At 40.3% G+C, this 14402-nt stretch overlaps 1 protein-coding gene and 1 pseudogene across 1 annotated transcript in view; both read left to right on the forward strand.

Moving 5' to 3' along the window:
- Positions 1 to 14402, forward strand: part of LOC128641937 (uncharacterized) — a 469590-nt gene that overhangs the window by 399220 nt on the left and 55968 nt on the right. Inside the window, exon 19 of the mRNA XM_053694531.1 lies at positions 6126 to 6221. Within this exon, the coding sequence (XP_053550506.1) occupies positions 6126 to 6221 (96 nt within the window). The remainder of the gene's footprint in view (positions 1 to 6125; positions 6222 to 14402) is intronic.
- Positions 9723 to 9829, forward strand: LOC128642543 (uncharacterized; annotated as a pseudogene).

Consider the following 14402-nt stretch of genomic DNA (forward strand, 5'->3'; position numbering starts at 1 on the left):
AAAGTTTGTTATTTTAAATGGCACCGGAGTGTGCTGTTTTTCTATCTCAGGCAGTATTTGGAAGAAGAAACTGCCTGCGTTTTTTATCTATGATCTTAGCAGGCGTAACTAAGATCCACTGGCTGTTCTCGACATTCTGAGGAGTGGGGTAACTTCAGACTGGGAATAGCATGCGGGGTCCTCCGCAAATGAGGTATGTGCGGTACTTTATTTTCTGGGAATGGAATTGACTAAGAAAATACTGCTGTTACCGTATGATGTAAGTACAGCCTTAAATGCAGTAGTAGCAACTGGTATCAGGCTGATAATTTTATGCGCAGTCGAGTTATATTCTAGGGACTAGAATTTGACTGAGAAAATACTGTTAACACTGAAATAATACTTAAGCCTTCTCTGCAGTGGTAGCGACTGGTAGCAGGCTTAGTGATAGCTTTGCATGACATTGAAAAATGTTGTTTTTTAATAAAACGTTTACTGGCATGTTATTCGTTTTTTTGTGAGGTACTTTGGTGATAAATCGCTTTGGGCATGATTTTTTCCACATGGCTAGCATATTTTTCTGCATGGAAACCGTTATATCAGGGCTCCCACTGTTGTGATTGGAGTGGGAGGGCCCTTGTTTTAGCGCCTTGTTGCACAGTTAAAATTATTGCTTCTTCCTCCTTGATCCAGGACGTCTCTAGAGAGCTCAGGGGTCTGCAAATTTCATTTGTGAGGGAGGTAATCAGTCACAGCAGATCTGTGACAGTGTGTTGACTGTGATTAAAAGCGTTATATCTTAATTGATATCTGTTTTATCCGTTTTGGGTATCGAGGGGTTAATCATCCTTTTGCTAATGGGTGCAATCCTCTGCTAATAGTACACTTCTTGTTAAGAATTGTTTAATTATATCTGTATTTTTGAAGCGCTGCAGCGTTTTTTATATTGCTTGTAAAACTTATTGAAAGTGATTTCCAAGCTTGTTATTTTCATTGCTAAGTCTGTTTTTAACATGTCTGATTCAGAGGAAACTGTTTGTTCATCATGTTCAAAAGCCAATGTGGAGCCCAATAGAACGATGTGTACCAATTGTATTGATATTGCTTTGAATAAAAGTCAATCTGTACCGATAAAGAAGCTATCACCAGACAACGAGGGGGAAGTTATGCCGCCTAACTCTCCTCACGTGTCAGTACCTGCGTCTCCCGCTCGGGAGATGCGTAGGATTGAGACACCTAGTACATCTAGGCCCTTACAAATCACTTTACATGATATGGCTAATGTTATGAAAGAAGTATTATATAATATGCCCGAATTAAGGGGCAAACGCGATAGCTCTGGGTTAAGGACAGAGCGCGCTGATGACACGAGAGCCATGTCTGATACTGCGTCACAACTTGCAGAACATGAGGACGGTGAGCTTCATTCTGTCGGTGACGGTTCTGATTCGGGGAGACCGGATTCAGAAATTTCAAATTTTAAATTTAAGCTTGAGAACCTCCGTGTGTTACTAGGGGAGGTATTAGCGGCTCTGAATGATTGCGACACGGTGGCAATTCCAGAGAAATTGTGTAGGTTGGATAGATACTATGCGGTACCGGTGTGTACTGACGTTTTTCCTATACCAAAAAGACTTACAGAAATTATCAGTAAGGAGTGGGATAGACCCGGTGTGCCTTTTTCCCCTCCCCCGATATTTAGAAAAATGTTCCCTATAGACGCCACCACACGAGACTTATGGCAGACGGTCCCTAAGGTGGAGGGAGCAGTTTCTACGTTAGCCAAGCGTACCACTATCCCGGTGGAGGATAGCTGTGCTTTCTCAGATCCAATGGATAAAAAATTAGAGGGTTATCTTAAGAAAATGTTTGTTCAACAGGGTTTTATATTGCAGCCTCTTGCATGCATTGCGCCTGTCACGGCTGCAGTGGCATTCTGGTTTGAGTCTCTGGAAGAGGCGATTCGCACAGAGCCGTTGGATGAGGCCTTGAGCAAAGTTAGAACCCTTAAACAGGCTAATGCGTTTGTTTCAGATGCCGTAGTACATCTAACCAAACTTACGGCTAAAAATTCCGGATTCGCCATACAGGCGCGCAGAGCGCTCTGGCTTAAATCATGGTCAGCGGATGTAACTTCCAAGTCTAAACTACTTAACATTCCTTTCAAAGGGCAGACCTTATTCGGGCCCGGCTTGAAGGAAATTATTGCTGACATTACGGGAGGTAAGGGCCACGCCCTTCCTCAGGACAGGGCCAAACCAAAGGCCAAACAGTCTAATTTTCGTGCCTTTCGTAACTTCAAGGCAGGAGCAGCATTGACTTCCTCCGTTCCAAAACAGGAAGGAACTACTGCTCGTTACAGACAAGGTTGGAAAGGCAACCAGTCATGGAACAAGGGCAAGCAGGCCAGAAAGCCTACTCCCGCCCCTAAGACAGCATGAAGTCAGGGCCCCCTATCCAGAGACGGATTTAGTGGGGGGCAGACTTTCTCTCTTTGCCCAGGCTTGGGCAAGAGATGTGCAGGATCCCTGGACGTTAAAGATTATATCTCAGGGATACCTTCTGGATCTCTCCTCCACAAGGGAGGTTCCATCTTTCGAGGTTATCGATAAACCTAGTAAAGAGAGAGGCATTTCTACAATGTGTACAAGACCTCTTAATCATGGGGGTGATCCACTCAGTTCCGCGATCGGAACAGGGACAAGGATTTTACTCAAATCTATTTGTGGTTCCCAAAAAAGAGGGAACCTTCAGACCAATCTTGGACTTAAAGATCTTAAACAAATTCCTAAGGGTACCATCGTTCAAAATGGAAACCATTCGAACCATCCTACCCATGATCCAAGAGGGTCAATATATGACCACGGTGGACTTAAAGGATGCTTACCTTCATATACCGATTCACAAAGATCATTATCGGTACCTAAGGTTTGCCTTTCTAGACAGGCATTACCACGGCCCCGAGAATTTTTACGAAGGTTCTGCGCTCACTTCTGGCGGTACTAAGACCACGAGGCATAGCGGTGGCTCCGTACCTAGACGACATTCTGATACAAGCGTCAAATTTTCAGAATGCAAAGTCTCATACAGAGATAGTTCTAGCATTTCTGAGGTCGCATGGGTGGAAAGTGAACGTGGAAAAGAGTTCTCTGTTACCACTCACACGGGTTCCTTTTCTAGGGACTCTTATAGATTCTGTAGAGATGAAGATTTACCTGACGGAGTCCAGGTTATCAAAGATTCTCAATGCTTGCCGTGTCCTTCATTCCATTCCAAGCCCATCGGTAGCTCAGTGCATGGAGGTAATCGGCTTAATGGTAGCGGCAATGGACATAGTGCCATTTGCGCGCCTGCATCTCAGACCGCTGCAACTATGCATGCTCAGTCAATGGAACGGGGATTACTCAGATCTGTCCCCTTTGCTAAATCTGGACCAGGAGACCAGGGATTCGCTTCTCTGGTGGTTGTCACCGGTTAATCTGTCCAAAGGAATGACCTTTCGCAGGCCAGATTGGACGATTGTAACAACGGATGCCAGCCTTCTAGGCTGGGGAGCAGTCTGGAATTCCCTGAAGGCTCAGGGATCGTGGACTCAGGAGGAGAAACTTCTCCCAATAAACATTCTAGAATTAAGAGCAATATTCAATGCTCTTCTGGCTTGGCCTCAGTTAGCAAAGCTGAGGTTCATCAGATTTCAGTCGGACAATATCACGACTGTGGCTTACATCAATCATCAAGGGGGAACCAGGAGTTCCCTAGCGATGTTGGAAGTCTCGAAGATAATTCGCTGGGCAGAGTCTCACTCTTGCCACCTGTCAGCGATTCACATCGCAGGCGTAGAGAACTGGGAGGCGGATTTCCTAAGTCACCAGACTTTTCATCCGGGAGAGTGGGAACTTCACCTGAAGGTATTTGCTCAACTGATTCGTCGTTGGGGCAAACCGGATCTGGATCTCATGGCATCTCGCCAGAACGCGAAGCTTCCTTGTTACGGATCCAGGTCCAGGGACCCGGGAGCGGTGCTGGTAGATGCATTAGCAGCCCCTTGGGTTTTCAACATAGCTTATGTGTTTCCACCATTTCCGTTGCTACCTCGGCTGATTGCCAGGATCAAACAGGAGAGGGCATCGGTAATTCTGATAGCGCCTGCGTGGCCACGCAGGACCTGGTATGCAGACCTAGTGGACATGTCGTCCTGTCCACCATGGTCTCTTCCTCTGAGGCAGGACCTTCTAATTCAGGGTCCTTTCAACCATCCAAACCTAATTTCTCTGAGGCTGACTGCCTGGAAATTGAACGCTTGATTCTATCAAAGCGTGGGTTTTCGGATTTGGTTATTGATACATTAATACAGGCTCGGAAACCTGTGACAAGAAAAATTTACCATAAGATATGGCGTAAATATTTATATTGGTGCGAATCCAAGAGTTACTCATGGAGTAAGGTTAGGATTCCTAGGATATTAGCTTTTCTACAAGAGGGTTTAGAAAAGGGTTTATCCGCTAGTTCGCTAAAGGGACAGATTTCAGCTCTGTCTATTCTTTTACACAAACGTCTGGCAGAGCATCCAGACGTCCAGGCCTTTTGTCAGGCTTTGGCTAGAATTAAACCTGTGTTTAAAGCTGTTGCTCCTCCGTGGAGCTTAAACTTGGTTCTTAAAGTTCTTCAGGGTGTTCCGTTTGAACCCCTTCATTCCATTGATATTAAGCTTTTATCTTGGAAAGTTTTGTTTTTGATGGCTATTTCCTCGGCTCGAAGAGTCTCTGAGTTATCTGCCTTACATTGTGATTCTCCTTATCTGATCTTTCATTCAGACAAGGTAGTTCTGCGTACTAAACCTGGGTTTTTACCTAAGGTTGTTTCTAACAGGAATATCAATCAAGAGATTGTTGTTCCATCGTTATGTCCTAATCCTTCTTCAAAGAAGGAACGTCTTTTGCATAATCTAGACGTGGTCCGTGCTCTGAAGTTCTACTTACAGGCAACTAAAGATTTTCGACAAACTTCTTCTCTGTTTGTCGTTTACTCTGGACAGAGGAGGGGTCAAAAGGCTTCGGCTACCTCTCTCTCTTTTTGGCTTCGTAGCATAATACGTTTAGCCTATGAGACTGCTGGACAGCAGCCTCCTGAAAGAATTACAGCTCATTCCACTAGAGCTGTGGCTTCCACCTGGGCCTTTAAGAATGAGGCGTCTGTTGAACAGATTTGCAAGGCTGCAACTTGGTCTTCACTTCATACTTTTTCCAAATTTTACAAATTTGACACTTTCGCTTCTTCGGAGGCTGGTTTTGGGAGAAAGGTTCTACAGGCAGTGGTTCCTTCTGTTTAATGTTCCTGCCTTGTCCCTCCCATCATCCGTGTACTTAGCTTTGGTATTGGTATCCCATAAGTAATGGATGACCCGTGGACTGAACACACTTAACAAGAGAAAACATAATTTATGCTTACCTGATAAATTTATTTCTCTTGTAGTGTGTTCAGTCCACGGCCCGCCCTGTCTTTTTTTGAGGCAGGTTCTAAATTTTAAAATTATAACTCCAGTCACCACTGCACCTTATAGTTTCTCCTTTCTCGTCTTGTTTCGGTCGAATGACTGGATATGACATGTGAGGGGAGGAGCTATATAGCAGCTCTGCTTGGGTGATCCTCTTGCAACTTCCTGTTGGGAAGGAGAATATATCCCATAAGTAATGGATGACCCGTGGACTGAACACACTACAAGAGAAATAAATTTTTCAGGTAAGCATAAATTATGTTTTTCCTTTATCAAACTAACATATGAATATTTAATGTATCATTTACATGGAAAATTTGCATTTAAATGTTGATTCCCAGACTTTAATGGGGATCGATTGTAATCAGCATTCAAACGTACTAGCTTAATGTTATATTCAGTATTCAAATATTAAGATTTTTTAAATAGAAATATTCAAATGCAAATAGTAGAATAAATATCAAGAGAGGCAATCGTTCTATCATTCAACTGCCATAATACCCAAATTTAACCCTAAGAAGTAATTATTGGGATTATCACAGAAGATAATCACAGAAAATAACTGTATAATTAGAATGCTAATCAAAATAAATCATTCAATCATTTTTGTTTAATTATATTATTTAATATTTTGTTATATTCTTTTTTACAGATACACCATTCATTCAACCTGAGATTCAATCAGCTAATTATGGAAACAATATTCATTCATTTAACGGTCAACAGCATCCCTTTCCTCAAAACATAGGTTGGTTTTTTATGTACAATTTATGTTAAAATGTCCATAAATCTGAACTTTACAGGTGCAGCATTTGGAGTCACATGCACAGGTTTTCAGCCTATCTCAGTGGCAATACAGGCTGATTGGTTAATTTGCTCCCTGTGCTTTACAAAGTGAATACTTAGCTGTCCCATACTTGTGCACTGGGCGAGTGTACACAGTGCCAAAATAGCACCAAAAAAGATTAAAGCATACACCTAAAACCAACTTGAAACAGCAGGCCTAGCTTAGCATATTATTGACTTCCATGTCCCTTTAACATCCAAGAGGATTTTTATAGATACAAAACACCCCACACAACAGAGCTTTAATCCCTCTCACTTTCCCATGATTCCTTGGTCAATATTTTGTCTCCAGCAAGGAGTGATGATGAAACTTGAAGTGCTGATCTACACAATGATTGCAAGGGGTTCTCAGACCAATGTGATACCCATTATCCCCCTCAGAGACCACGGAATAGGACAGAAAGGTTTACAGGAGTACAATTGTCAGTGAGAGTAAATCTTCTTCTGGGAGTTTGTCTGTCACTAGTCTGCCTCAGGTGCCGATGGGATTTATCCTGCAGTATGCTAAGCACAGTAGAGTGAGTGCTGACAGGTAAACAGATAACACTACCTACAGTTTTATGCAATATTGGCAATTTTTAATGGGAAATAAATTTAAAAAATAGGTTTCTGTCATATTTATCAGTTTAAATGTAACTGCTCCGCAGTGCGGTAGCCATCTTCTCAAGCACAGATGGAGCTCTCAGTGGCAAAGGTCAGTTAGACACTCGTGCTTAACAGAGCTGGTGCAAATATTATTTTAACCCCTTATTTGCTGGGCTGTATTAAATTCAGCTTAAAATAGCTATTTCAATAACATTTCTTAGTGTTTAAAGTAAGAGCACACAAATACCATAACCCTTACATTTTAACACTTTAAAACACATTTTCTTTTTAAAAAAAATGGTACCCAATTATTTCTGATTCCTTTCTAGGGACTTCAGTATTACATTGTGCCAGCATCTGTGTGTTCCCCATATGTGTTTACTTTCTTACTTAGCAAACACATATAAGAATGGATCAGTGTTATGTCCTAAGACTTTAGCTGCTCTAGTTTGCTCCATAATGAATTAGAATAATTAGACATGCAAGTATATAAAATTAGATAGCGGCAGGGAAAGGGTTAACCCCATGAAGGGGAACACACAAATGTTGGATTAAGACTGAATCAGAAAACATGGGTATTAAAAAAAATTAGTCTCTTTAACCCCTTAGTGACCAGGGCTATTTTTACATTTCTGCTGTGTTTGTGTTTAGCTGTAATTTTCCTCTTACTCATTTACTGTACTGTACTGTACATATTATATACCATTTTTCTCACAGTTAAATGGACTTTCTAAAGATACCATTGTTTTCATCATATCATATAATTTACTATAAAAAATGATAAAATATGCTGAAAAAAAAAAAAATTCCCTAACTTTGACCCCCAACATTTGTTACACATCTAAAACCACCAAAAAACACCCATGCTAAATAGTTTCTAAATTTTGTCCTGAGTTTAGAAATGTTTTCCCCCTTAACCCCTTAAAGGACTGGGTATTTCAGACTAGGAGGCCCATTTATCAAGCTCTGAATGGAGCTTGAGGGGCCCGTGTTTCTGGTGAGTCTTCAGACTGTCTGCCAGTACCCAATTTGCTATACTTTTTACTTATTTTTATTATTTTTCTTAAAAAGCAAAAAAACATTTTTTTTCCTTTAGTGTAGCTGCTCCCCCCATTACCCTGTACAGGTATGCCCACATTTCACCTGAGAGGCTGGTTGCATCTCTACACTGGGAAAATATATTATTTGCCTGGCTGAACTCCTGTCCACTCATCTGCCCTGTTTGTAGGTACTCTGAGGATAATTAACCTATTAACTCCTAAACAGCCACCCCCTCCACAACGCAAATAACTAATTTAATCACTAAGCCCCAAACCTAACACCCCCTAAATTAACCCCAATTACATAAAATAAAAAAATACTAAGTTAAAATTAAATTACAAAAACCTAACAAATAAACAAACCTAAGATTAAATTAAAATAAATACATATAAAATTACAATAAATAAAAGTCTAAAATTACAGAAAAAGAAAAAAAAACATTTTAAAAAACAAAAAAAATTAAACCTGATCTAATACCCCTATAAAAATAAAAAGCCTCGCAAAATAAAAACACCCCCTAATCTAACACTAAACTACCAATAGCCCTTTTGTAGGGCATTGCCCTAAGTTAAAAAGCTCTTTTACCTAAATAAAAATACTAAGTCCCCCTAACAGTAACTCCCCCCACACACACCAAATGGTGAGCATCTATTTGGGGATTTGACTTAGGCTATTTCTTTAGTTTTTGCGGGGGGTTTTTTTTGGGGGGGGGGTTGGTGGGTGAGTTTACTGTTAGGGGGGACTTAGTATTTTTTTTTAGGTAAAAGATCTGTTTAATTTTTTTTATTGGTCTTAGGACATTAATAGGTTTTATTATATTCCTTATTGAGATTTTTTCAGCTAGGGCCTGTGATTTCCGTCGCCTTGCTATGCTCTATGCATGTTATCTTAGTAAGGATGGAACTTGAATGTTTTCCTCATGTTCCTTTTTTTTATATATGACCAGATTGGGATCTTTCTCATTCTGAGGTGATTTCTCTTATATTGGTGATCCGCTTTCTTTATCTGTATTTATTTCTGTGCAATAGTACTTTATTTCTCCAATGGGCATATTTCTATGACTTATTATTTAAGAGATATGAGCTTTTTACACTGTTTTTAGATCAAGTCTTCCTGTCTTTTATGTGTACTTGGCTGACATCTGATGTTTTTTTCAGTTTATATCACCCTGTCAGATTGGCTCTACCTATTTCCTTTGTCTAGGAGAATTTCTTGCTGTCTACAGACTCTCTGCCCTGGGTGCCCTCTGCACCCAATCCCATTTGATCTCGGAAGCTAAGCAGGGCCTAGCCTGGTCAGTTCCTGAAAGGGACCGTCTGGGAACTCCAGGTGTGGTATGCTTAAGGATTATTCTTGCATTCTGTAGCTTATTACTATTACCAGTGAGTAATTGTAATATTTTGACGAGTTCTCTATCTTGAACATGTTTTTCAGATTCTCTGATTGTTTTCGCAAACCCATGTCAGCTGTCAGGATGGCTGAGTGGTCTAAGGTGCCAGACTCAAGATCCATATCTTCCCAGTGATTGGCTGTTCTGGTCTCCGAATGGAGGTGTGGGTTCAGATCCCACTTCTACAGCGGGTTTGTTATCCTTTCTTAGAGATGCTATTTATCTCTTATGGAGAGGTTTCTTTATCTGGATTATTTTTTTGACTTTCCAGTAGACCCTCTTCAATCCCTATCTCCAGTGGAACCTGGAAATATTGTTCAACCTTTGGGTTGTTGTTTTTTTCTCTCGAAGGATTTGTCCCTTTGGTCATCCTTAGACTTTGGTAATATTCTCTGGTCTCTCTTCAGACCGTATAAATCGTTTTCTAAAGATTTCCGTAGAGAGGAGCAACCATGAGTTTTTGACAATTTTTAAAGGTTCTATTCTGTAGAACTGAAATATGGAGTCCTGGGTTCATTCCCAGGTAAGGTATATCAAGGGAGACTACAGTGGCATCCATGCCATGCTTTTTGGGGTCGAATATAGATTCTACTTCTATGAAGATTTTTCTGACAAATGTCAAAAAATTCCAATTGTCTGGGGGTTTTTTTGTTTTTTTTTCTTCAGTCCTTTATTCGTCCATCAGTGGTTTGGTGTATGGACGTATTTGGACTGATGGGTGCTTCCATGGACATTTTTCCTCGGACTTGGGTCCATCTGAGACCCTTACAGTTATACATGCTCAGACTGTGGACCAGAGACTACTCTAATCTATCACAAAAGATATCTCTGTATTCACTACCAAGAGATTCTCTTACTTAGTGGATTTCGAAGGGTCTTCTGTTTCAGGGTACATGCTTCCTGAGACAATCCTGGGTGATTGTTACCATGGACGCCAGCCTTTCAGGCTAGGGAGCAATTTGGGGTTCTCTAAGCTCAGAGCCTTTGGGCTCGAGAGGAGTCCTCTCTTCCCATCAACACTTAGAGTTGAGAGCTATTTCTTTCATGTAATTGGCAAGAGTCCATGAGCTAGTGACGTATGGGATATACAATCCTACCAGGAGGAGCAAAGTTTCCCAAACCTCAAAATGCATATAAATACACCCCTCATCACACCCACAATTCAGTTTTACAAACTTTGCCTCCTATAGAGGTGGTAAAGTAAGTTTGTGCTTGATTTTTATGATTTCTTCTATGATAAGCGCTTCTAAGCATTCTGAAGACCAATTTCTCTCAGAGTACAATGTTTGTCAGAGGGATGGGAAGAAATTATCGCCTATTGTTTTTATGGTTTTCCTCGCAGGAAATCTTTTCAAGGGTTCTCTGTTATTGGTCATAGGGATTCATCTCCTACCTCCCTTTTCAGATCGACAATATACTCTTATATACCATTACCTCTGCTGTTAGTTTTCAGTACTGGTTTGGCTATCTGCTATATGTGGATGGTAAGTATGTATCATTATTTAAGACACTCTCAGCTATGGTTTGGCGCTTTATGTATTAATATAAAGTTTTAAATATATGTATTTTCCTTATATTTGCCATGAGTCAGGTCTATGTGTATTTCCCTTTGCAGTCTGGCAGTTTCGTTATGGGAATCATGTTTTAGGAAGTTTGTATTCCCTGGGGTATAGTCTTTTTTTCAATTTGACTTGTTTGTTTTTTTTAAACTTGCGGGCAAATTAGGCTTGCGAGGGCGCAAAATGCTGTTTTTATTGCGTCATTCTTGGCGAGAATTGTTTGGCGCAAATGTGCGTCTGTAGTGACTCAAGTTCGTAATTTCCTGCGTTTTAGTTGACGCCAGGTTGTTTGGCACGAATATTTGTTATGACACTAGTTGCGTCATTTCCGGATGTATGTTGGCGCCAAAAGAAAATTCAACTTCCTTTTGCGTCATGGCGTCATACTTGGCGCCAAAAAAAATTGTTTTATTTTACCCCACTTCCTATATACTCCTTGCCTTTATGCTTAGAGGGCTATACTATTTGATTTTTTGTCAATTTTAGCATTTGCATTTTTCCCCATTCCTGAAACTGCTATATGTGGAAATAAGATATTTCTGTTTAAATGTTATTTTTTCTTTTACATTTTACAAGATAACTCAATCTGATCCTGTCTCAGAAGCTGCTGTTGGAACCATGCTGCCTGAACACAGTTCTACCAAAGCTAAGTGTATCTGTTGTAAGCTTGTGGAGATTATATCTCCAGCTGTAGTATGTAACAGTTGTCATGATAAGCTTTTGCATGCAGAAAAGGTTTCTATTAGTGCTAGTACAGTATCTGTTGTTCCTTCAACATCTAAAGTACATGATATCCCTGTTGATATGAAAAATTATATTGCTGATGCGATACAGAAGGCTATGGCTGCTATACCACCTTCAAATAAATATAAAAGGTCTTTTAAAACTTCTCATAATTCTGATGAAATTTGTAATGACCGACAACATACTGATATATCCACCTCTGATGAAGATCTCTCTGATTCGGAAGATCCTACTTCAGACATTGACACTGATAAATAATCTTATCTTTTTAAGATTGAGTATATTCATTCTTTGTTAAAAGAAGTGTTGATAACTTTGGATATTGAAGAGTCTGGACCTCTTAATAATAAATCCAGTAAACGTTTAAATTCTGTCTATAAACCTCCTGTGATTACTCCTGAGGTTTTTCCTGTTCCTGATGCTATTTCTGATGTGATTGCTAAGTAATGGTCTAAGCTTGGTACTTCTTTTGTTCCTTCTTCAAGGTTTAAAAAGTTGTATCCTTTGCCAATAGCTAAATTAGAGTTTTGGGGAAAAGTCCCTAAGGTTGATGGGGCTATTTCTACTCTTGCTAAGCGTACTACTATTCCTATGGAAGATAGTTCCTCTTTTAAGGATCCTTTAGGTAGGAAAATTGAATCTTATCTAAGGAAAGCTTATTTACATTCTGGCTATATTCTCAGACCTGCCATTTCTATGGCTGATGTTGCAGCTGCATCAACTTTTTGGTTGGATAGCTTAACACATAGGGAAAAAGATTCTGATTTACATAGCATTGTTTGTTTGCTTAAACATGCTAATCATTTCATCTGTGATGCTATTTTTGATATCGTCAAGATTGATGTTAAATCTATGTCTTTTGCTATTTTAGCTAGAAGAGCTTTATGGCTCAAATCATGGAATGCTGACATGGTATCTTAATCTAGGTTACTATCTCTATCATTCCAGGGTAATAATTTGTTTGGTTCCCAGTTGGAATTTATTATTTCCACTATTACTGGGGGGAAAGGAGTTTTTTTGCCCCAAGATAAAAAGACTAAATCTAAAGCTTCTAATCGGTTTTGTTCCTTTCGTCAGAATAAAGAACAGAAAACCACTCCTTCCCTTAAGGACTCTGGCTCCAATTGGAAGCCATCTTCGAGTTGGAATAAATCCAAGCCTTATAAGAAACCAAAGCCAGCCCCCAAGTCTGCATGAAGGTGCAGCCCTCAATCCATTTCTGCTGGTGGGGCGCAGATTGAAATTATTTCCAGACATTTAGGCAGGTTCCGTTAAGAATCATTGGATTCAGAATATTGTTTCTCAGGGGTATCGAATAGGTTTCAGAATAAGACCTCCAGTGAGAAGATCTTTCTCACGTTCCAACAAATCCTGTGAAAGCTCAGGCCTTTCTGAAGTGTGTTTCAGATCTAGAACTTTCAGGAGTGATTGTACCAGTTCCACTTCTGGAACAGGGTCAGGGTTTTTATTCAAATCTATTCATTGTCCCGAAGAAGGAAAATTCTTTCAGACCAGTTCTGGATCTGAAGTTTTTGAATTAATTTGTAAGGGTCCCAACTTTCAAGATGGTGACTATAAGGACTATTCTGCCTTTTCTTCAGCAAGGTTATTACATGTCCTCAATAGACTTACAGGATTTGTACCTTCACATTCCAATTCATCCAGACCACTATCAGTTTCTGAGATTCTCTTTTCTTGACAAGCATTACCAATTTGTTGCTCTTCCGTTTGCCCTAGCAACAGCTCCAAGAATCTTTTCCAAGGTTCTCGGTGCCATTCTATCTGTAATTAGAGAGCAGGGTATTGTATTGTTTCCTTATTTGGACGATATCTTGGTACCGGCTCAATCTTTTCATTTAGCAGAATCTCACACAAATCAACTTGTGTTGTTTCTTCAAAGACATGGTTGGAGGATCAATTTACCAAAGAGTTTCTTGATTCCTCAGACAAGGGTCACCTTTTTAGGTTTCCAGATACATTTAGTGTCCATAACTCTGTCTTTAACAGACAAGAGACAAATGAAATTGGTTTCTGCCTGTCGAAACCTTCAGTCTTGATCATTCCCTTCAGTGGCTATATGCATGGAAGTTTTATGTCTCATGACTGCAGCATCGGACACGATCCCCTTTGCTCGTTTTCATATGAGACCTTTGAGAGCTTTGCATGCTGAATCAATGGGGCAGGGATTATACTCGGATATCACAGTTGATATACTTAAATCCCAACATTTAACTCTCTCTGTCCTGGTGGTTGGACCATCATCGGATTATTCAAGGGGCCTCTTTTGTTCGTCCTTCCTGGACTGTGATTTCAACAGATGCAAGTCTCACAGGTTGGGGAGCTGTCTGGGGGTCTCTGACAGCACAATGAGTTTGGAATCCTCAAGAGGCGTGGTTACCAATCAATATTTTAGAACTCTGTGCTATTTTCAGGGCTCTTCAGGCTTGGCCTCTATAAAAGAGAGAATCATGTATTTGTTTTTAGACAGACAATATCAAAACTGTGGCATATGTCAATCATCAGAGGGGGACTCGCAGTCCTTTAGCGATAAAAGAAGTATCTCGGATACTTTCTTGGGTGGAATCCAACTCCTGTCTAATTTCTGCGATACATATCCTAGGGGTAGACAATTGGGATGCGGATTATCTCAGTCGTCAGTCTTTACATCCAGGGCAGTGGTCTCTCCATCCAGATGTATTTTGTCAGATTGTACAGATGTGGGGTCTTCCCGAAATACATCTGATGGCTTCCCATCTAAACAATA

The sequence above is a fragment of the Bombina bombina genome, chromosome 11 (genome assembly GCF_027579735.1).
Source record: "Bombina bombina isolate aBomBom1 chromosome 11, aBomBom1.pri, whole genome shotgun sequence".
Lineage (NCBI taxonomy): Eukaryota > Metazoa > Chordata > Amphibia > Anura > Bombinatoridae > Bombina > Bombina bombina.